The 25,245-nt window shown below is 39.4% G+C and overlaps 1 protein-coding gene across 1 annotated transcript; it reads right to left on the bottom strand.

The window, feature by feature from the left end:
• Window positions 1-46: 46 nt before the first annotated feature.
• cdh15 (cadherin 15, type 1, M-cadherin (myotubule)) lies at window positions 47-20,797 on the bottom strand. The gene is made up of 14 exons (XM_023298796.3): window positions 20,549-20,797; window positions 12,714-12,881; window positions 10,793-10,948; window positions 10,200-10,344; window positions 8,374-8,555; window positions 8,161-8,289; window positions 7,845-8,027; window positions 5,821-6,065; window positions 5,590-5,726; window positions 5,110-5,334; window positions 4,778-5,017; window positions 2,652-2,800; window positions 2,184-2,375; window positions 47-936 (listed from the first exon to the last, which is right to left on the bottom strand). Exons 1-14 carry the CDS (start codon window positions 20,597-20,599, stop codon window positions 736-738), a joined length of 2,403 nt encoding a protein of 800 aa, XP_023154564.2. The 5' UTR covers window positions 20,600-20,797; the 3' UTR covers window positions 47-735.
• Window positions 20,798-25,245: the final 4,448 nt, after the last annotated feature.

Below are 25,245 nucleotides of genomic sequence, written 5' to 3'. Positions count from 1 at the left end.
AGCCTGTGAAGTGGGCCTTATTTTACAATGAATAATAAACACTAAATAAAAGATTTCCATTTATTCTGTAGATGCTAGTAAAATCTAAATTCAATGAACATATAAAAAAAAATACAAGACTTCACCTTCAAATACGATGACTGCAGAATATTGGGTGGTACAGGATGATTTGTGCTGAGACGACTTCCAGAAAGATCAACGGATGCTGGAATGGAGGATTTGTGATCAAAAACAAACAAAATGAACATCAAAGCAAATTCATCTTATAAAATAATAATAACGCCTTATATAAAAAAGAAATGCATTTAAAATATGTTTTTCAGTATCTCAGGCTTGTATGCATCATTACTTAGCCTCCAGGTCTGAAGAGAAACAACGACGGCAGACTCGGGCACGCTTTTCAACACACGTTCTGCCTTGTAGCATGCACACTTCTTTTCCTCATGGCTGTTCATAGGAACACACAGTTTTCTTGTCTCTTCCTTTTCCTGAGCTAACCACAAAACTTTGCAGTGAGCCATTTTGTCAGTTGTGTCCAAATGATCCTCAATAAAAGGCACATTAGATTTAAGGCCCATAGTTTTGCATAGCATTTATTTTTCCTTGGCACACTTCAAATCTTGTCCTGGACTAAAATCTTTTCATACGTGTCCATAAAAACACCAGAGGCATGTTCGGTGTCCCTAACTACTGGTGAATCACACAGGTCTTCTTTCTGTGCGGTGCTGCCAACCCTTAACGTGGGTCGTACATGTTGGCCAGTTTCTGAAAACGTGGTCCCCAGTCGTTGAGGTAGTCGTAGTCCTGATCTTCATCAGAGCTGCCTGAAGCGATGGAGCTGAGGCTGCCTGCCAGTGAGCCTTCTCCCTCGTAGTCGTAGATCAGCGCTGTGTCGTACGGAGGCACGTTAGGATCGTTGTCTGCAGCCTCGAGGCCCTGAAGGAAGACAAATGGCAACGTTTTTTTGAGTTGGTAAAAGGTAAAGCAAATACTCTGGGAATTCAGTTTTAATTATAAATGGAGTTTACTCGTGAACCAACGAATGTACTTTTATATTCAGTCTCTGAAATCTACACATGCAAATCCAGTGTAATGGGCTAGGATAACGTGTAAGGCAAATAATGATGAGATATTTAATCACCATTACTTGGATTCTGTTGAATTAATACATATTATGATGGCACTTATTTCTTGAAAAAAGCTGGAACTACATCACAGACAGTTTTACCTTATTCCAACAAAGGCAACGTTTATTTTATGAACATAGTGTCTCATAAAATAAATAGTGACAGTGTTTTCGTGACCTGATGAAGTCACAATGCAATGTTTTTTTCACTCTGCCAGCCAAAATACCTTTGCTTAAACTTTCATTTCAAAAAGCGCTGTAGTTGTGAAGCTAACCTGCTTCACAATTTTGATTTATCTTTTCCTGAGTATATTTTGTACCAATACTTACTTTAACAGCACACATAATAAACCTACACGTACAGCCAAGTATGTAATTAGTTTTCTAATAAGTGTGACTGATCATTTCATGCATATAACAATTGATGAGGTTTACTATGGACATTTCTTTTTTTTTAAAGGATCAAAATTGATTCAGCTGGACCACAGATGTCTTGCTTTTATTCAGGCATTCTTCTTCCTTAACAACGTAACTAAACTGCCATCAACATTTTGGTCAGAGATTTGTAGACTCAAACGGCTGGTCTTAAGCACAGGTGAACAGTTTGTGCAAAGCTAGAATATGATACCGTTCAGACAGTTTGTCAAACACCATGCAGCTCATTTTGGAGCCACAAAAGGCTTCCAAAAACTTTTCTTTCCACATAGTAGCTGAGCACTCTCCAAGACCTGAAAATAGAAGAATTTGTCTCAAACAAAAAAATAACAATTGTCTTTGTAAACCGAAAATATAGGTGTTCTTTTATAATCACAGATATGAGCAAGTATCATTTAATGGCATTATTAAAAAAACATGAAAATCTAGAGTTAGCTGTCTCGTGTTTGACTGTATATTCAAATGCTTGTCAATAACCTTGCAAACGAGAGTAAACTGTTGCGTTTTATTTTGAAATCTGTTGTTGCATATGGATTTTGATGTGACTTTACGTTATGGTTTGGGCCTTGTAATGATTGTTAAAGGTAAAACGAAATGGAACAAAATATAAGGAGCCTCTCACGTCATTGATGTAGTCCTCGATGTCAGTGGGATCTGCAGGAGGCCTCCGTGGGTAGGTCGGGGAGGGCAGGTTATGTGGGGCATCCTTCCTGAGGGGCTGCTTGCCTCGCGGGATACCAGACCCCGGGTAGAAGGACCCCGGGGTCGAAGGTGCATCATGGGGATTCCACAGCAGGTCGATGTTAAAGGCATTCTGCAGGAGGAGAGGAAAAGGCGACAAGCTGATTCTTCGTGTGCTTTAATAATAAAGAGGTAACACACAAACTAGACAGTCCAACAAACCCACAACAACAAAACTAATTTACATCTAAATATAACCAGTTACGTGGTCTTTTTGTGCAACTGCATTCCTCAACCTCCAACTAATAGTATTTATATCAGTTTCACAACTGCTGCACCCACAGCAGACCTCACAAAACAGAAAGGCATCCTTATTTCTCAACATACCTTCAAATCATGCAAACCTCACCTCGTCCTCCTCACCCCCTCCCTGCTCATCGTAGTTGAACACATTGTCTCGTATGTCGTCTTCTGATTCTCCAACAAGCAGACCTGTTCCTTTCTTGATATGGTGGCGTCTCCCACAGGAGGTCAAAGCCACAGCCAGCAGGAGCAGCACTGCAAATAATAATTCATTTCTGTTTATCCGATTATACGGCTGCAACTAGTGATTTTCTTCATTGTCATACATAGTATGTCAGGGAAGAATCTTGGCTGAAACACCACATTATTTGGCATCAGGGTTTAAAAAACTAGTCAAAATCATTGCAAGTATTTTTCTGTTCATTATCTTAATTCAGGCATACTCACATTTTAGATTCCCTTATTGACATTTTTGTGTATTATATGTTGTTCCTCCTAAAACTTAAACTCAAAATTCTCTCAAACATCTCAAATACAACTGCAAGCAGTGATGATCGGACACAGACCTTCATGCATGGGTGGGTCGCCCAATTCAAGGGCTTTAATTGTGGACGTGTGGTTGTATTTCTGCCCTGGAGGGTGAATAAATGACTTACATATGACTTTGTTTATACACTATGTGTTCGGGAACATCCACTAATAATACAATGTATCACTTTGTATCATGTGGATCAATATGTAATTAAGGGGCTTTATGTAACATAGTTGACAGGTATCATAGTTCACATTTTTGCTGTTTTCAGGCCTAAAATTAACATGGCCACCTATAACCAAACACCACATGGCCTTTTTACTGAAAGATTCTTCTAAAATATGATATATACAATTGAGTAAAACTGAAACTGAAAGTTATTTATAAAGATATTGTAGTAAACCTGTTGACATGCCATAAATCCACACTTGACTCACACACTACTTTATATTAAATAACTCAGGAAGCCTTGGAGTCTTGCCAGTCTTTTCTTCAGGAGGAAATGACATCATGTGGAGCAGGTCATGTGATCTGGAATTAACACACTTCCTTGAGAGGTGTTTTTGTAATAGGTAACTTAGTTGAAAGTGATTTATTGGACACAGATACAATTTGTTATTTTCTGTATAGAATTTGATATATTGCCAAAAAAATATCTGTCATGATTATCTCAATAAAAAGAACACAATCAACCTCAAAACTTTTTCCAAATTTTTGCATAAGCTCATTTTATTATTGTTTAGCCGACTAGAAGGTGGTTGATATTAAATTCAGACGGTTATTCAGTTTACATTTTAGTGATATCCAGTCATTTTTTATTAATAAGTGAATGTTTCCATAATAAATAATTATGGAACTTGTAAAGACATGATCATGATGAAGATAAAACCTGTAATTTATTTTTTTAAAACTTGTAATAAAAATGTATGCAAGATATATCCCATGGACTTCAAAAGTCCCTCAATTATAAATTGACCCATGTGTAGAACCGACTGGAAATTTAGTGCAACACAGATTACATTTTGTTGCAAAAGGACTTTCTGTTGCCAGCAGGTGGCACTATGACTATGATTTAAAACTGACCTGTAGAGCTGTTAAAGCCAGGACTCCCATCAAATGAAAAATGAGGCAAGTGGGAGGATGTACATTTCAGTTGCAACAATCTTCTTGTTTAATAGTGAAATGTTGGAATTGCTGCCTCACTGTGACAACAGTGCTCAATGAGAAGTTGCAGTTTTGATAAGTTTTGTATCACAAAGGTGTTAAGATGACACTGATCAAATAGGAAGTCACTTGGCTTAATGGTGCAGGAGGAGTTTGTTAAAGTACCGTGGCCTCAAAGGGCAAATGGCAGGAGTGTGGCTTCAAGAGGCTTCTCTGTAAGTCTGGACATGACACATGTGACGACTAAATTTAGCACAAGTAGGTGAAGCCTAATGTAGAGGCTGCAACTTTGAAGTTTTGTAGTGGAAACATCAAACCACTTTTCCACAGCCAGGCCCTAAATTCATAACACACGTCATTTTTCACCAATTCTCATGCATTTGCTATGTTCCAATGCATTTCGACCCCCGTTCGCCCTTCAAAACTGCAATTAATTTACAAGTGTGCCACTTTGTGCTCCTGTCTGAAACTAGGGTTGTGTTTGCTTATATTTCTTGTAAAAAATGAAATAGTACATTTTTAAAGACGAAACTTACACAGTAGGAGTGCAATACTGGCCATGATGATGATGAGAGCGAGGAAGTTGATTCCCACGCTAGAGCCTAAGAGAGTCCCAGCCACTGATTTACAGTCTCCAAAGGAGTCACAGGAACACACAGTGACATTGACCTGAGCATAAGCACCCAAAGCTGGACTGCCAGAGTCTGACACCAGCACTGTGACGGCATATTCTCCAGCTTCCAGCTCTACAACGGGCTGAAGCACTGAATGAGTACCTGAAGCAGGAAAAAGACAGACATAAGAAGGCATCCTTTATGTACATTCACACCACTCCCTCCCATCTTCTCTCTTGTTGCTCTTTGCTTACTGTTGACTTGAACAACAGTCCAGTTGACTGATAAATCATCAGGTATCTCAAAGAAGAAAGGTGCAGCCTGTGGAGGGAGATCTTCATCCACAGCGGTCAGAACCAGACCAGAACTGCTGGAACCTTTGCATACAGAACCACTCAGAGGGAAGAGCTGAGGGGGGAAGTCATTGGTCTCCTTCAGTGTGATGGCCACTGTGGCTGTGGCTGATACACCACCAGCATCTACACAAGGGAACATAAATACACAACAATTTCACAAAATGCATATTCACCGCTTATGTCTACAAAAAAAAAAAGTCAGAACAATTATTTAATCTTTTTTGAAGTGTAAACCAAATCAATTAAATTTTGCATTAAGGCCTTTTTTCCTAAATAAGGTTTCACATGTTTATGAATAGATACACAGATATTCAAAACCTGCAGATGTATTTTAAATGCTAGAGATCAAACAGAATAGGAAAAAGGGAATAAACTGACCTGTAACCTTGACAACTGCAGTGTAGATATTGTTTTTAACATGCGGAGATCTCATGTTAAAGCTTCTCCTCGCTGTAATGTCTCCTGTATCTCTGTTGATCTCCAGCCACCTCTCAGGATCTCTGATAATCTCGTATCTACCACACACAGAGAGCAGAGGAAATCATCAGTTTAATTGAATTATCAGAAACAGCATACTATTCTTCATATTTTACTGCTGCTTTTTCATACCTCAGGTCAGAATTATCAGGGTCAAAGGCAAAGTTGCTCTTCAGTAGCGTCCCGGGAAGCACAGACTCGAGGACCACGATCTGTATGGGCTCCTCTCTGAAATGTGGAGCTTCGTTCTCGTTCACTACAGTGACCACCACCTTGGCGGTGCTCAGTGGCAGGTTGGGAGCCTTGTTGCTCAGAGGACTGAGATTTTCCACAGTCAAAGTCAAGATGTGCTCACTCTGTGCTTCGTAATCCAGAGGCTGCAAGACACGACAGGAGAGATCTTAGAAAACTTTGCACGGCATTGTCATTATATAAGAATTCATGAATAAATCCACAGCAGATTTAAAACAAAAGCCATAAAATCCATAATTTGATTTATTTTTAACATAATCTACCATCTGACATAAAATATAAGAACAGGTAAATAAGCTAACTAATAACTGGATAATTTGTAGTTTATAACTGAACCACTAGAGAGTGCCGTTGTGTTGTATCAGACAGTGCTCAGTGCCACAATGCTTTTTACTCCACCAAGGAACACAGCACAGTTATGTGAGGAACAATGCTGGTTTGTCTGTTAGAAACATTACTCAAAAACCAACAAACGGATTTCGATGAAATTTTCAGGGAAGTTCAGAAATGACACAAGTACCAAGTGATTAGATTTTGGCAGTGATGCGTCTTTTAGTTTGGATCCACAGATTTGTTAAAGATTTCTGTATCATTTCCAGATAGCGGCATGGCGTCACTGTAACTATGACAACAACTGAACACTACATCAGCTGCCTGCTGACAATCACATGATTGCAATCCTACTACAAATCCACCGCTGCAGACTGAGCAGGATTTATCTGTCAGAAATTACACAACTGAGCAGTCTTGGCAGAGTACCGCGCTCTCTAGTGCTTTTCTTGTTTTTTATGTGAAGAGAAATACCATGCATTTTGAAAATGCCTTTTATTTCTGCACCCCAGAACACATCCACCACTATTTGCGAATTTGTCTTTTGATTGTTTTTCCTGCAACTAGAATCTAGGAAACTTTTAGGAAAAAGTACATTCTATTGATGGTGTTTCTGAGATGTAAAACAATGTTGTAACAGATTTTTAATGGATGAAGCACACTTTCAAACACTGATCGAATAATGCTAGAGCACACCGATCATATCTACCATTAGATTCTACAATCATGTTATTTTACAGGTCTGTGAATTCCAAATCATTTCCCAGTATTTTCCTATTTCATAATTCCTGACAGCATTTTTTCTAAGGACCAGAGAACAGAGAAAAAATAGCCAATTGGTCGACTTTCATTCAATTACTTCTAATTAAATGCCTATGTATGTCAGCTGAACTTAAAAAATACATATATTAGATTTATAAACAACATATTAATGTACACTACCGTTCAAAAGTTTGGGGTCACCCAGACAATCTAAATTTTTTCCATGAAAACTCACACTTTTATTCATGTGCTAACATAATTGCAGAAGGCTTTTCTAATCATCAATGAGCCTTTCAACACCATTAACTAACACAATGTAGCATTAGAACACAGGAGTGATGGTTGCTGGAAATGTTCCTCTGTACCCCATGAAGATATTCCATTAAAAATCAGCTGTTTCCAGCTAGAATAGTCATTTACCACATTAATAATATCTAGACTGGATTCAGGATTAATTTAATGTTATCTTCATTGAAAAAAATGCTTTTCTTTCAAAAAATAAGGACATGTCTAAATAACCCCAAATTTTTTGAACGGTAGTGTATATAGAGAATACAGTTTCCAAAAACTAGCCAGCTGCTTATAAATTCAACAAAATGAAACAGTTTCACAGCTTTTATGACTAACACAAATTGCATACTTCTTTCCCAGAAATGTATATCTTGCGTGGGGGGCATAAAAAGGCTAAACAGATTAACTTGAAAAGAAAATAAGGAGCTAAAAACTAATAAATTTGTCTAATTTTCTATTTAAATGTGACTTTGGATGACTTGGAAACCTCTACTCCCTCACACTCCTCTGCCCAGCTGTACCTTCACCACTGTCAGGATCCCCTGGTTGGTGGTTGGATCCGTACTGATGGAAAAGTGGCCATCAGCGTTATTGGAAATGGAGTATTGGGCCTCCCAGTTTCTTGTCCCTTCATCATCTCTGTCTGTCACGTTCACTCGACCAATCTCATAGTCGTATCTGTTCTCCACCGCTGTCATGCTGTACTGAATACCACACACAGAAAAACAGATCACAGGATTCAGACAAGTGTCGTAAACCGATCATCATAATATAAAATATGCAGAATCAACAATTATTACTGAGAAAATGCCTCCAGTGTTGCTGTGTGAGACTCACCGATGCAGGGCTGAACTGTGGTGCGTGGTTGTTGATATCAGATACGTGTATGATTGCCACACCTTCACTTGTTAATCCCATGCCCCCCATATCTGCAACTTGTAGTTTCAATCTGAAACCTTTCACCACCTATGACAAAATACAGCTTCGTTTTAGTGACATGAGTCGTCCAAATGATGCTGATGATCTGCAACAAATCTGCATCTCAGTTACCTCCCTGTCCAGGCCAACATCTCTTGTGTAAATGGCGCCTGTCTGGTTGTTGATACCAAACATAGTCTTGGTAACAGCGTTGGCAGGAATGCTCTCCTGGCCAATGATAGAGTAGCTCAGAGCAGCGTTTTCTGTCATCGGGTCGTCTGCATCTGTGGCTAATACTGACATCACCGACGTACCTGCCAGAAGTAATTGAAAGTTTCAGTCAGCTGCAAACATCAGCCAGAGTGAATCGCTTATATGGACAGCTGCAGAATTTTACAAAAAGCTTTTCAAAACATTGTGTTCTTAAAACGGGAGAAATATTGTGTGACTATATGAAAAAAGTTTGCTTGGTTCACATGCAAATCACCTTGTTTTGAACCATTTGTTTGCCATTAGTTGTGATCCGCTGGTTTTCACCCTTATGTTGTCTTAGGGTCAAAAATTACCAAGTCACTATGTTTAATAGCAGAGAAAAACCCCTGAATGACCTTTTATCAACTTGAAATTCGATGGCTTTTTGTAAAGTGACCCCCAATGTTAGAAAAAGTGAAACATTGTCTTTGTTTCTATTTTCATCAAAGCTGTACATCACCAGGGTACAAAAGATTGTCTTAGGGTCATTTTTAACCCGACAGTTAAAATCACAGTCACATTGGACTAAAAACACACCTACATCACCACACACCCCTAAAACCACAAAGACCCACTGTAGTTGAGCTTTTGTCATTGAATTCCATTGTACAGTATACAGTACACTGTTGTTTCCCTTCAAAAACAATGCATTTCAAGCTACTTTCTGCACATTTCTGGTTCTTTCTCAGGATATACAAGTACTATCTCTTGCTAAACAAATTATCCTTACGTCTATGCAGTACCTTTAGCAACAATAATAGTGACAATAAACCTCGACTTCAGTAAGAAAACAGTTATAACCTGTGTGATGAGATAAAAACGAGTGGTGTCCACACAGTCGTTCTGGCCTCTGAAGAAGGAAAAACCCAGATATTCACAAAGTGTGTGATGCATGACAGGTTGTTTCTTCATGTAAAATAGATTTTGGGTTGAATATTCAATTAGGCGGCTTTATTTTAGAGGCTCGGTAGAGGTGGGTAATTTTTGACCCTAAGGACAAGGGGGGTGTACAGAATCTTAGGACAACACAAGGGTTCAAATGAAGATGCTTTATTCTGCCTTGTGCAAATGTTTCAACAGAAATTCACCTGGAATAATGCAGCTATTGAACAATACATTCTTGGATTTGAACATTTTCACTAAGAACTGCATTAAGAAAGCTTCCCAACATCAGTATTCATTTGGAGATGGCTTCTAGACACCTGATGAATGCAAGACCAGTGTTCACTCTCTTTTAACTCTGGTCGAATCTGTATCAAATCCCAATGGGAAATATCTGGTTTTATATCTGCAAAATGCTCCACTATGTTTACCAGCTAGTTGCAAATTTCGTCCATCTCACACTTTTTGGTGTTGTTGTAATTTGGGTAGATTGCATACAATGGCTTTGCTATAATAATCTGCATGCATCTTAAACATGAAGGCAGCAAAAAAACATAATGAACTACAAGACGCTTAAAGAAACTGCAGAATCAAAAGTTTATCACAAGTGGCCTCTTTGTTAATATAAAAATATTGACCTTCACAGATTTAAATTGCTATGCTGTAAATAGGAGTATTAATGACCCACTGAAACAGCCACTTACCACACAGTATGGTAAAGGTTTTATAGTCCAGTCAGTGCTACTTGATACAGTTTTGAAGCACAGGAAGAACATTTTAGATGGTTGTACATCTATAATGCAGCATGTATCGAGTCTCTGTACCTGGGACTGAGAACTCAGAGACAGTACCAACAAACTGGCTCTGAGCGAAGGCAGGTCTGTTGTCGTTCTGATCCAGCACCACGATCTCTATGGTGGTTGGATTCTCCAGTCTCTCTCCACTGGGAGACAGCGCAAAGGCTTTCAGCTGCACACAAACACACAGATACAAGAGAAAAAGGCTTCATTATAAAACATCATTTTAATGAGATTTCTGAAAATGAATTATCTCAAATCTCAAGCTTTCTGCCCAACAGCCCATTCATGGTGACTTTATGTATCTGTGGAATCTCTGCACAACATATGCTGGCAGAGAGAAATGTTCAGGATGTTTGGTTCAGCATGGCGAGTTACATCACGAGTCATCTGGTCTGAAACATGCTCAAGTCTCTCCCTAGATGCCCATAAAGGTTCTTGGAAACTGACCTCTGCCTGTTTGTCTTAGTGTCCGACACACTGATATATGCTTTAAGAGAGAAACATGAACCTACACGTGCTGCCTCTTCCTGAGCACATTGTGGCTTGTTAGAAGTGCTTCTGGAGGCTCGTTCTTGAAAACACATCTGAGGTGATTTGAAATGTAAATGCTCTCTTACCGTGAAGCTGTTGTGCTTCTCTCGGTCCAGTGGTCGCTTGCTCCGGATTACTCCTGTTTTATCATCAATCTCAAACAGATTCTTGGGCTCCTGGTCCACTCCCGGTCCCTCTAGCTTGTAAATCACCTCACCTGTAAAGATTTTGTCTGATTTGATCTGGACAGAGAGAGGAGATAAAGTTGATGATTATCAAAACCACATGGAACGGTGGGGGAAGGCTTGTAAAGCATATATCGTAACACCAGATGTGAGTTTGTTGACAGCTAAGAACCTTGAGACTTGAGTGTTTATACTCAGAGAGGACTTTGACTAATGGCAGGAAATAAGATTCTCAACTAATAATAGCAAGGGCTCAATATTTTATGCATTTTGCACGTACATCTTTTGACATATTGCTTATATAGAATGTATATCACGTTATAAAAGTAGGTCAGTATTTCTTCTAGTTCACTTACTGTTAGAACCTTAACATAACATTTATATTTCACGTGTCCTTCAAACTCTGCTCTGTGCAGTGAGCAGGTATCTGTAATGTAATTATAATCAAAAGTGCATGGTGTTATAGAAATGTGTTCAGCTGGATTTAGTATGTAGCTTCGACACAGTCCAAGACTGAAATATACATAAAGAGTCAGATATTAACCCCCTTGAACCCCAGAATCTGCCAGCGGGTTTGAAAGGAATGTTATTTTTTTAAAAAACTGCCAAAATCACATATATCATATATTAGAGCTAGAAACTGTAAAAACTGAAAGAATGATCTGATTTTCACACTTTGGAAGGCCATAGAATTGCTTATCTATAATATGTCTGTTTTTTTTTTCAAGAAACCTAACCAATGCTAAGCCTAAAATCGTGATAGTTTATCAAACTTTTAAACTCTACATATCTCATTCAAAAATGTACCAAAAATAAATAATCTGCATCCCGCAAAATAAATAAATAAAAAATTCTGCACTCCAGTGTGAAGCCATGAAGCTGTTTGTGAGTCAGCTGTGACCAAAACCTAGATGACAAATATTGATATACTCTGACTGAGCTGCTGATAGGAGACAAGTGTGGAAACAAAATAAAAAAATTAAGTGGTGAAACATCTCGAGTGTGTAATGTCATTTTTTTTTCTAGCACTGGTAACATCAGTGGACACTTGCAAAAAGTTGTACACGTTGTTTCAAGGTTTAAATTATTTTTCAGTAACATAAATAATCAAAGAAACTCAACTTTTGCTTTATCCACTTTTAATATTTATGGCATTATGAAAGTGTCATACTACACAAAAGACAGTTTTGAGTTTTTGCCATGATTGTGTTGTTTCTATGGAGGTGCAGGATTTTATATTGTAATGAAAAATGAGCCTGCAGTGAGTAAAAATGGAAGATGTATATATATATATATATATATATATATATATATATATATATATATATATATATATATATATATATATTCTGTGATTCTGTGATTTTTATATGTCTGTAAAATAACAGCTCACTATTCAAAAAATGACAGTCGAAACCTGCTAAAAAATTTTTACTTCTTTATAGTGCACCCATGACCTCTGGGTGCTGCTGTTATGTAGGAGATGTTGGGCAGTATAGAAGGGATCTGTAACTCTTGGACAAATGCATTATTAAAAAACATCTCTGAAGTCTCTTCATAACTTCAAATAAACTTTTTGGAACAACACACAGAATGACGACAGTGCATGGATCCCATCACGTAACATGAAAGCAGATTTGGAGGGGATTTTTTTTTTTACTGACCAGTATTAACAAGAGGAATGATCACAACAAGAGAAATCTGCTTTAGTGTATTTTTAGACTCGAAAACTGGGAACCATTTAGAAGAGAACTGACAGCAGCTGCAGCAGTTTTGAACAGATGAAATCCTGCCGCGAAAAGCTGCAAATTGACATTTTTACCTGCACAAGGTCTTCTGGAACCTGCTTGCTGTTCTCTGACACCCTGATTGGAGGGATGATCCAGTCCCTCTTCACTCTGACCATCCCCTTTCCTTGACTTCTCCATGGGTGAAGGGCCTGAGGAAGCAGCTCTTCATCACTGCGGTGAGGTTCTGCAGAGCTCCATACCTGAGGGATAGAAAAGCTACAGTGTGAAACTCACAGGAAAATGTAGTCAGACATCAACACACATATCACTTTCCACTGCTGAGACAAGGGGATACAATGTGCAGCAGTAAGTGAGATCACATGCATTTATAAACTCCAGTCACTTTCAAGCAAGACATGAATGATATCATTATATATATTTGCAGCTGTTTACAACCGTGCCAAGAGTCTCCCTCAGTGCTACAACACCCCCTGTGGCCTGCTGGAATGGTCGTATGCTAGCCGAAGTGCTGAGACTGTGTGTAATGTGGAGTCCATGGGATTGTACAGAGCAGAAGGGATGCCGAGCCGCGGCTTCGGGTTTCACTCACTAATACGCATCTTTGTCAGCTTCCTTTGATCTGGGTGCAAATTCATCTCAGGATGAGGCAACACAACCACTCACAATCATTTCACAAGCGCCCCTTCATCACATTGCCATCTTGCCTGCGTTCACACAAACACACCCACGCACACATCACATGTGAGAAACACACTCACACAGCAGCTGTCGACTATGGATTTAGATCCTGTGCTTTCCCACCCGCATTCCCCTTCACACTCACAAATTCCCCTTTATGCTCAGCTCTGCACCTGACTGGGAGTTTGGGGTCACCTTACGGATCTGCTCTGCTGTAGGAATTCCACTGACACACTCATGTATGTGCTTTCTCTCTCTCTCTCTCTCACACACACACACACACACACACACACACACACACACACACACACACACACACACACACACACACACACACACACACACACACACACACACACACACACACACACACACACACACACACACACACACACACACACACACACACACACACACACACACATACAGGCGGACATACATTGCATGTGCATCACCAAAACACCCACCCACGCACAAGCCTCTATACACATTTCCGTTGCAAGTTGCTTCCTGCTTCTCTTTGGGATTTCACTGGATTCAGCACTACTCATATGGTAAACAGCTTAAAGGCAGAATCCATACAACCAGAAATAAATGTAGATTTATGAACTTTCTCATATATCTGTCTTAGTGTTTTCACAAGAGATGTAACTGAATATTGGTGATTAACCTGTTTCACTAGAGTTTTAGCAGAGGCATACATAAAGAAACTAAACAATGGAGGAAGAATTTGGGATTTTTTTGTGAATGGCCTGTGGTCCCTGCCCTGTCTCTGGGGTTGCTGATCTGGTACACCGATCCTGTGGCACGCTGCTGGACAGTGCAGGAAGGAATGGCAACCATGGCTGGCATGTGCAGGCCGAGTCAGAGGGCGGACTAATCTTAGACTGCTGCATATTCCTGACCCCTACCCATTTAACTTTTTGTAGCCATCATCCTCTACACACTCGCCGAGATGTTTACACTCACATTCCAGCAGTGCATGTCACCCTCATAGATTCATGCTGATAGTTATCTTCCTCCATACTTAACACTTCTGCATACTGTACATATGAGCTCTCTAACGCTCCCTGGCATAGCGCACATGCATCGTTACTTAACCTCAAAATCAATAACAGCTGCATCACAGTTGCGTTTCCAAAGATAGCGCTCTCTAAGTTTGCCTGATTTGTGCACATTCGGGCAAACACGACCGCCTTTGTTGAACTTTGAGAATGCACACAAAGCAAATTGCAGACCAACAAGCTTCCTTGCATTGAGTACACAATGTTTTATTTACCAAACAAACAACAGGAAATTTAGTTAATGTTAACCACAGAGTGGCCTTGTAATGAACTGGTTTAATTCATAAATCTGAGAACATGGAAGAAACTGTGTGTTTTTGAAGAAATGCATTTTACAAAATGAGGAAAGATTTCAGAATTTTAGACGTAAATGTGTACTACAGCTGAGGATGATGAGAATATTATTGATTTTCACCTATTTAGCATAAAACCAAAGTTGTAGGGGGAAAAAAAAATCATCCGTTGGTGGTGCTACAAGGGTTCCCAAAAGTTAGGACAATTCATCCTGAAGGGACAATGAATGCGTTTTGTGACAATCCATTTTTTACTTCGTTGAAGCATTTCACTTCCAAGCATAAATGTAAACCTCAAGAGGCACCACAGCTAAAGTCACAGGATCACTAAATGAATTAAAGTGCATCATCTGGGGAACCTAAGCTTTTGCATAAATTATTTTTCAGAGTTGGTGAAACTACGACTTTCAGAGTGGGTCAGTTTATTCTTTGCATCTGGATACAAATGGAGTTTCAACCATTTCACTCAATGATAGTAAAAGATGAAAGACTGCATTTGCTAAATAATATTCAAAAAGTTTGTTACAGTGCTGAATGATTTGTATTTATTATACACAGCTGTCCAGATCATTGATATGACTCTCGTAAACAGTGGAAAAAAAGTTTTTCTTCTAATTACTGCAAGTTTATTTTGCATATTTAGAATTAATAATGATTACACAACTGAACAATGGCCCACTGGCAGACAACAGCAACAAAGTCTTCCAGCTTTTCCAGAATGTAACACACAGAGATAATTGGAAAAAGCACACAATCACCAGAATGTACAGTTTTTACAGTTTGTTACTTTGCACACTTCCCCTTCACACACTCTACATCACTCGAGATAGGCCATGTTTTTTACAGTGGCTCCACCAAGTATCTGCACCGTTATAATGCTTTTACCAGGCCACGATGCAGTAACACTAAAGTGTCACGTTACCAATTAGACCAGTGAGTGGCTTTTCTGACAGACTGAGTGATGACACCACACACAGATTAACTGTTTTAGAGGCTTTTCCCAGATACTTTTACAACTTGGCCTTTCACCTTGGACCCTCACAGAAGTATGGACAGCTTGTTTGGGGATGATATGGCCTCTTAGCAAGAACCGTTGCAAGCAGTCTGTTGCTGTAAGGAGCCTTTACTAAGTCTGAGAAAGTCGGACTCTACCTCATTGATGTTTGCTTTGGAGAACAAAAGTGTACTGTCACGTAATCGATGTTCTGGTACATTTGAAATACTTTAAATTAGGTATCACAACATCAGATTTTCACTACATGATTATTGTGGCTGAAAGAATTCATGAAGAAATTTAGCTTTGATATCTACAGAAATTTTAAAAACAAATGCTATCAATCAAATCCCTCTACATTTGGTCACTAGTATTTGGTGAAAATAATTGAAGCAAGATGATCGTGGAGGTTGTATAAGTTGTATCAACAAAAAACTAATCTGAAAACGTAAAGACCAGATATGCAATGTCTTGACACATCTGAAATAATGTCATACATCAAGAAAAGATTGTACGTATTACATTTCAAAGTCTGTCAGACAGATATGAAGTGTGTAGGGGTCACATATCTCATATCAGCTACACTCAAACATATAGTGTGTGACTGTAATAAACACTCATGTGGTTATGACTGTAAAATTACTTTACAAGTTTTGCATGCATTGAATCTCAGACATTCATTCACTGAGTTGTGTGAGGTGTTCACCACCTAAGTGCTGCTGCTGCTACAAATGAAATACTTCTTGGGCACACATTCATGAGCAATGATGGCTGTCCTTTTTCTGGCACGGTTATAAACTGCCCAATTTTTACTTTATTTTAATGAGAAAATACAAACGTCTGTAAAATACAATGAGATATTAAAGTTATTTGATGTTTTGGTTGTTGTTGAGAGCCTAAAGAAATGGTTTGAGGAGTGGGAAAGGCTGACACCATGCTACTTGTGTGGAGAAATGTAAAAGAAATAGATGTAACTGACAAATTCTACCAGTTTGTGGTATTTCAACAACAACAACAAAAAATGCTATGTGCCATCGCTTAACAGTAACATTTATTGGTAAAAGTCTCGCCCTGAGAGTCCACTGTAGCTGTGAAGAGGACTTTGTGTGTTTACCTCTACACTACATCTCCTCCTAAGACGTGTTTGAGTGGAACAGTCGTGTAAGTAACTCAAGGAAAGATGGCCTGCAGCATGCCAGACTGTCCCTTTGGAAAAGGGCTAGGGGTCGCACAGGTGTCCTGTGGTCACTTCTGTTGCTGGTCTTCAGACGCAGACATTCAGCCGGTCAGTCACCAGCAGTGTTGGTCCTACACTCCCACTCCTTGCTAAGTCATGACTGCCTGACATGGACACCCTATTTCTGGTACCACTACAAGTGTGTCTCCCCCTTTGAGCAGATGTCTCAGCTTTAGGAATGCTGAGTAAGGTTAGCGCATTAAGCTCAAAGTAGTAATCAACAGAACCAAAAATATGGAGTTAATGCAAAATTATAAACAAATGTCTTCTGACAGTTACAGAGGTGGATTGAATTAAATAATATCATAAACATGGTATCTATGTTAAATACAATATGGTAGAAATCCTCCTGATGAGAAAGAGACATACATTAACAGTACTATTAATGTGGTGATACATGACCTGATGAACTGTTCCTCTCTTCTGTTTTCTCAGTGTAAAAGCTCCATTTGTATTGAAATGTCATTACACACAATTAATTAATGTAAATATTATATAACTTCTAAGTTTCTGGATGTGTGGACATCTTTAAAAACTCATACTATTGGGGCAAATATTCTCTAAACCCACAGTAATTTGTGAAAAGTTTCCAGACATACCAACAATATTGAAATTAATTTATTTAAATGTAACTTTGTGCAAAATGATGAAGTCTTGGGTTAAAATATTCCACATAGTGGAGCTGTAATAGTGACTAAATGTAGGAAACTTAAAGGAATATTAAAAGAGGTTAATAGAGACAAATTAAAATGCAGTAAACTATTGAAAATCCAAAATAAAATCTTACCAATGAAAAGAAAAAAGTATTTTGATTGTATATATTGTGTTGAGGCCATTTAGAGAACTTCCTCTGTACATGTCTACATGAGTTACTAAAGTTATTCACTAGGGATCCAAAATGGCACAAACCAGTCATAACACTGCTGCACGCTGATTCTAGTGTATGACCTCTAAATTGACAACTGTCACCACTTGGTCTTCCATGTGTCAGTCTGTAAAAAGCATAATGAGGCAACACAAAGAACCGGAAACTGCCCTCACTCTTCAGTTGACCATTTTTTATGATCTGGAAGCTGCCTGTCCAGCCCCCTGAAACTCTAGTCAGTGTAAAACAGCCTGCAGGTATACACACCCAGCAGGACCTGTGATTCAGACTCTAAATCCTCTGACTGATTGTTTCCGATGAGTGAGACCTCAGCGCCAGCTGGTCGCAGCTACAGACGCTCGATTTGTACCCGATTTCATGGTCCAGGAGCGACCCACTCCTCTTTCCGCAAGGCGGATTACAGAGCGGGACAAATGGCATCACGTATGCATCTGGGAACAGCTGTGGCTGCTGCCCACTCCTCACCACAACATGCACCCAACAGGCCCCAGCACTTCAGTTCAAACACCAGCTTACTGAGCATTAAGGAGCACAACTGAAAGCTATCAGGTGACACTAATGGAAGGCACTGAACTTCATTGACAGCTGCTGATTTTTAAATTGGTTTTATTTTGATATTTGTCTATTAGAACTTGAGACAAATTTGCACTTGTTTTCCTAATGAAGCATGTATTAGAATAAAAGCAATGCCCAAATGCATTGGTCAACATGCACCTGCAACCTTTGAGAATTACTGTAAAACAAAAATGTGTGCAGTAATTCTCATAGCATGATGCATATGGTTTATTTGCAGAAATAAGCCACCAATTGATTTCTCATTTGCGTATTTCTCATGTGTGAGCTGATAGCAATTGTTGCTTAGCACTTAGCTATTTATCTTTTTCAGACATGCTGGAAAAATGAGGACTCAAGACTGTGTAAAAGTCCTCATTAATGATGTAGATCCACTCCAATAAAAATCTATTATGGACTTAACACCTGAAAGATTCAACGGTTGCCCTGATAGTATATCAGCTTGCTCCTTCGTGGAAAACGGTGGCTGAAATCAGTTTGGATTCACAGCAATTATACTGGAATGATGACTCAGAATTTCACCAAGAAAATGTTCTCTATTGAAGCATTCTCACAGTATGTTCCAAACATTTACAGTTTCTCCACAAGATAACCAAACGCACTTTGCTGGAAGTGTGATTAGCGATTCATGAGTAAAGAGACGAGCATTCGGGAAATGCTAAGTGGAGGTTTGAGAATATTCAGGGGAAGTTGTAATGCTTGTTTCTTACTTGGATTGTCATTGTCCATTCTAACTGTTGTAAATCCAGACTTTAGCTGCCCCTCAGTGAGCCTCTCTGAGCCCTCTAGCCGACAGGGGGTGATTATTTTTAGTAGAGCATCTCTCTAAAAGCAGATTGTTTCCATTTAGCCTAAATAACTACACTGTAAACAAACTAAAAGAGGCACTTTTTTGTTATTCGGTTATCATCCCTCTGGGACTTGTAACACCTCTGGCATTTGAAGGAGCAATGTAACCCCGTATCAGCCTCACCACACACAGCTGAAGCAGTCGCCGGTTGTCTGCATCAGACCCGAGGACAGAGGATCCTGCACCTCAAAGGTCATGCTTCAGAGTTCACTGGCCTTTCAAATCATTCACAGAATTATTTATTTATGCCTAATGGGAGGTCATAAACAGACTTATTACTGAGGTCCTGAGGATTTGACCAAAATACCACACGGCCGAGGCCTCACTGCGACAAACCAGTTTTCCCCCTGGCTGTGTCGGTGATCTATCACTCACATGTTCAAAAGAGACATCATATATTTTCTGTGACTTTCTCCATAATCAATTGGCTATAGAATGTGAAAATAAGGCACAATGGCAGCATAAATTCACCATAAAGACATTCAAGCATGCAGACACTGATAAGCTGTAGAAATTTTTAACAATTAGCAGGTCGGAGACCCTTGAGAAGATCTGATATCTCCACAGCTACTGTGACTAGCATCTGCAACATTTACACTGACTTCTAAAACACATCACGACAATTTCCCCACAAGAATGACTCGAGGCCAACTCAGTCATTCACACAACCTGGGCTGCATTACTACTCCAAACACAGAGAGAGACTGATGGCGGTTGGAAGTGCTGTTGATAATAAGTCAGTTTACATTGTCATCCATTTTAGATCTCATAATGGCGTCTGCTGACAGGGGGCTACTAATGATGCCCCGAGCCCTCTGTACACATCCTCCTCAACACACTCCATCATCCTCCCTCCAACCAGGAGGAAATGTTTAGATCAGCCACAACCTCTGATTGCAGGGCCAGCATCGTGCCTCTATTGATGAAATTTTAGTTGTTTCGTTGAGGACATTCCTCAGGTAAAAACATAAACTGTATATTTAAAGAGCAGGGCAGCTAAAGGGCTAAATGAGATCACACTGAGGAGCAGGAAGCAGAGAGTCTTTGGCTCAGCGTTGGAGGTAGGCTGAGTGTAGATCCGTGCAGCGAGGAGAGCAGTATCAAATGGCACAACTCGAGTGCAAGTGGAGTGTCTTTACAGCAGCCTAGCCTAATACTTGTTACTGGGGGTTTTGTAGCAATCAAAAAGAGTGGAAACGGATATGAACCCTCCATTAACTCAGGCATCTGTGCTCGAATAACACCCTCCACAAAACTTCTGTTTACAGGACAGGATAGAACACACTGGCTATAACACAGAAAAGGAACCTCACAACCATGATTTTACTTACCTGACACAACAGAGTCCCCAGCACACACACCACCAACAACCGTCCCGCCATCCTCACTCCCTGCTCTCAGAAACTCAGTCTGAACAGATCTCTGACCACCGAAAGATCTGAAGATCTGCGCTGGGCTCCTGAGGGCTCCACTGGACAAAACGGGGCCAAACTCTCCGACTCTGAAACCTGTTCCTCTCTTTCCTCCCCTATCCTCCTGCTCCTGCAGTCTCTCTGTCTGTCTCCCTCCTTCCCTCTCCCAGCATCTGTCTCTCACAGCTCCACCCTGTCCATAGCTGGGGTATGTCTCACAGTGGTGGGGTAAGGGGTTAGAATTTCAGCAGCGGGCCTCCCATGTACCCCTGCACATGTGCTGTCACTCACAAGGCCAATGAGAGAGAGACAGAGAGAGAAAGAGGGAGAGAGATGAAGAGAGAAGCAAGGCAGCTGTTGGTGGTGTAGACAGAATCAGTGTCTTCGCCACTTAGTGAGTACATAAACTTTTCTTTACACTTTACAGAGAAGGAAGCAGAGAAAAAGAATAGAAAGCCAAGACAAGACAAGACATAAAACAATATGAAATCAAGTGTATTTTTTCTCTTCCATCTACTCACCAACTTACAAATGGATCAAAAATGTAAAAGGAATAGCCTGACTTTTTGGGAAAGTTGATTTTTTGCCTAGACTTAGACACTCATATGCATCTGTTCATTATAAGGCTACAGCCAGTTAGCTCAGCTTCGGACGAAGAGTTGAAATGGGGAAACAGACATCCTGTCTCTGTCCTCAGGGACCAAAAATAGTCTTAACAGCTCTTCTAAAGCTCACAAAATACCACTTTGTATTTATCTTTCTTGTTTAAACCTTAAATGATCGGATCATTTTTCAAAAACTGTTAGATTCCTTTTACATAAGGTGCTTTTCCGAGCGTATCACTGACATGAGCAAACACACAAAATGTGTTTTTCTTCATTAAAATGTACTTTTTCAATATGCACTAGGCTTATCTGACATATTTCATGTTTACACTGTCTTATCTTGAGCGCAGCCCACTTAATTCTTCAAAGAGTGGCACTTAGTAAACTCTAATTAGTACTTAAAGTAATCACTAATCACAGTCCTACAGGAATACAAATAAATGGTATTATCAGTTATGCCTTGAGGGAAATGTACTATCAGGCATTATTGCTCCACTGTTGATGCTTTTTAGCCAATCTGAGTGGAATTTGCCATCCTGGTCACCTAGAAAATGGAGCAGAACTTTCAAATATGTTGTGAATGGGTTGTATTACAACTCAAACCATGATGCTTTACTAAGCTTAACAAATTCGATTTGGCGCCTAAATCTAACCGAACATAGACTGAAAATAAAAGTAAACAGAACATGGACTGAAAATAAAAATAAAGTGAAAATGAAACTGAATTCTAGGAAAAATGATCCCCACTCTGTGGATTAAAATTCTCTTACTGACATCCCACCACCTTCTAGCATGGACTTTGCGGCTCTTTCAAACTGGAAGCGTGTCTAACTAAGTCACAGTTCTGGCCTTCTGGGGAGAAAAAGGTGATTAAGAATAGGAACACATTTTTTCTGAGACAGATTTGTGAAAAGCAACGTCCGCTTTGCTGTTGAGCAGAATGGGCCAATGCAGCATCTCTAGCATTTTTGTAGAGGATCGTCAGCTGAAGTGATTCTTTAAGTTATTTTTTTGGCCTTTTGCTGATTTTATTAGACAGGTTAGTAGAGAGGCAGACAGGAAAGTAAGGAGAAAGGGGGAAGACCTGCAGTAAAGGGGCTGTGAGCTGGAATCAAACCCAGGCTGCTACTTCGGGGACTATAGACCCCGTTCATGGGTCGCCCGCTCAACCAGTTGAGCTACCTGGGCGCCCAGCTAAAGTGATTCTATTTCTGGAAGAACAAAAGACTTTTAAATCATTTGACTTCCAGAGTTAGAAATGATGCAAAATGCTGTTCTGCGCTATACTTGTAACCCAGGTGCTGCGCCATCATGTTACTGTGACAACAAGCTAATAAAAGCATAACAGCATCACCGTGTTCACTAAACTTAACAGCAACTTTTTTGACGTCTGCATACACTATCGTAACAACATTTTAACATTCTACAGGCTCCACTGGCAGCGCTAAAGTCCTCTTTAAAGTTGGAAATAGTTAATCACTTTCTTTCCTCTTGTCCAGATCAACCTTCATGTTGTGAGGCTGCATGCATAACCTCCCCATCCAGCACAGTGCGTGTCGTGGCCTCTCACATTCGGAACATTCAGCCAGAACCCTTTGATCTCCTGCTATTTTGAACACTCTTGTCAAAGCAGAAGATGAAGATCTATGGTGCTCTATGGGTGATGTCAAAGCCGAGATCGCCATTTTTATGATGCTTAAAATTTGTCTGAGAGGCTGCCATGATCGATTTGGTCCAAGGCTGTCAGGCAAGTCATGTCAAGTGGGTCTTGTTGTTGGAATAAGAGAAAAACGGAGTGGGAGAGTGAGCTCACTTTGTTGCTCAGTTTTCCTCACAGGAGATGCAAACAGCAGTTGTGTGCATTATGGGATGAATAGATGTGGAGAATGGAGACCAGACCTTTTCCACACTAGTTTCAACCCTCATCAACACCCTCTCAGCACGTCTGCTCACAGGTCAAAAGGTCGATACGGATCTTTAGAAAGTAAACAACTTTTGTCCACTTTGACTTTACAAAGACTTCTTTAGTTGGAGATCAGATTCATGTCGAAAGCCAAACACAAAGACTAACTTGGGTATTAAACAAGACATAAATTATACTCAGAGTTCTGAAAGTACAGCTGTGGTTGATATTACAGTCATGAAACTCTTATGACTGCTAGAAAGTAGAGCAGTGAAATAACTGAATGTGTTGGCTGAGTGACCATGTGTGCTGAGTGGGTGTCTGCATGCTTTCATGTGTCAGTGTTTTCATCAGTGTGTGTGTGTGTGTGTGTGTGTGTGTGTGTGTGTGTGTGACAGTTCTGGTATAAAGGGGTGATTTTACAGCACCTGTCTCTGTCATTTCAGGCAGAAGCAGTTGGCAGGAGCCACCCTGATGTTTCACTTCCTTCAACCCCCACACTCTCTTACAGTGGGCTCTACGGAGTGCATGTGGACTTTTCATGTGAGCAAAAAAGACTGTTGGAACATCTGGTAGTCTGGATCAATATTTTGTGTTAAAGGGCTTTAGTTGAGTTTCTTATAAATGTGACCAAGTCCAAAGGTGATGCTAAGGTTTAAAAGTTGAACCAAATAAAATCTGAAATCTGAAAACATTCTCAGGTTCACAGGCAACACTCTGCTGCCCACTGTTGGCAGAAATAGCTGCTCACATGCATCAACTGTGTCTTGTATGATTACAAGGAGACAACTGGACAGGTTTAAGAATGCAACTTTTGTTATGTTTAATTTTACACTACACCATCTACCCAGTTGAAAAAAAGAGTGCATGGGTCAATATATAATTGCAGGACTTTTTGTAACATAGTTGACAGGTATCATAGTTGACATTTTTGCTGTTTTCAGGCCTAAAATCAACATGGCCGCCTATAACCAAACACCACATGACATTTTTACAGAAAGATTTTTCTAAATATTGTATATACAATTGAGGAAAATTGAAACAGAAAGTTATTTATAAATATATTGTAGTAAACCTGTTGACATGCCATAAATCCACACTTGACTCACACAGTACTTTATATTAAATAAGTCAGAAAGCCTTGGAGTCTGGCCAGTCTTTTCTTCAGGAGGAAATGACATCATGTGGAGCAGGTCATGTGATCTGGAATTAACACACTTCCTTGAGAGGTGTTTTTGTAATAGGGAACTTAGTTGAAAATGATTTCTTGGACACAGATACAATGTTATTTTCCATATAAAATTTGAATTATTGCCAAAAAAGAAATATATGTCATGATTATCTCAATAAAAAGAACACAATCAAAACAATTTTGGAATCAGCTCATTTTATTATTGTTTAGCTAATTAGAAGGTGATTGTTACTAAATTCGGACGGTTATTTAGTCGACATTTTAGTGATTTCCAATCATCTTTTATTACTAAGTGATTGCTTCCATAATAAATAATTATGGAATTTGCAAAGACATGATCATGATGAACATAAAAAAACATCAGTTTTTTTTTTCTTGGACTTCAAAAGTCCGTCAATTGTATACTGACCCGTTTATGTGAAGGAAGAATTTTCAGAGGTGCTGAGCTGGGGATATATTTGATGCACTAATGAACGAAATGTACACATTTTAGTCTATTTTTTTCTCTGCAATTAAAAGAATAATCTAATTATGACTCATTTTTATAAGGTAATAATAGATCACTGTATAGCATATTGTGCATACAGTCTAGATCGGGATAAACAGTAGATAATACAGTGCAAAATCTCACAATTTGATGAGGTTTAAATCAATACTGAACAAACTGTTCCCAAGATATGGATATTTTAAAACACTCCATAAGGTTTAAAAGAATTTAAACAGATACACACAAATCAGACTAAAATATTGTCCTTAATATTTGGTGGAAAATTCCTTGCAGTCAGTGAGAGCCTGACTTCTACCACCCCTTCACTGCAGCCGCCTTCAGGTTTTATTTGTTCCTAGGTCTCTCTGCCTTTAGTCTTATCTTCAGTAAATAGAATCCCACTCAGTCAGACTGAGATCAGGACACTTG

The sequence above is a fragment of the Amphiprion ocellaris genome, chromosome 1 (assembly GCF_022539595.1).
Source record: "Amphiprion ocellaris isolate individual 3 ecotype Okinawa chromosome 1, ASM2253959v1, whole genome shotgun sequence".
In the NCBI taxonomy this organism is placed as follows: Eukaryota; Metazoa; Chordata; class Actinopteri; family Pomacentridae; genus Amphiprion; species Amphiprion ocellaris.
Note: the sequence above shows the minus strand (reverse complement) of the source record. Positions and strands in the feature narration are given on the sequence as shown.

Excerpts from the sequence above, each read along its gene's own strand:
- cdh15 (XM_023298796.3), bottom strand. The coding sequence starts at position 20,599 with ATGGCGGGACGGTTGTTGGTGGTGTGTGTGCTGGGGACTCTGTTGTGT. Across the intron at positions 10,949-12,713 it reads TTCCAGAAGACCTTGTGCAG|ATCAAATCAGACAAAATCTT; the intron begins GTAAAAATGTCA and ends CTCTCTGTCCAG. Across the intron at positions 10,345-10,792 it reads AGAAGCACAACAGCTTCACG|CTGAAAGCCTTTGCGCTGTC; the intron begins GTAAGAGAGCAT and ends GTTTGTGTGCAG.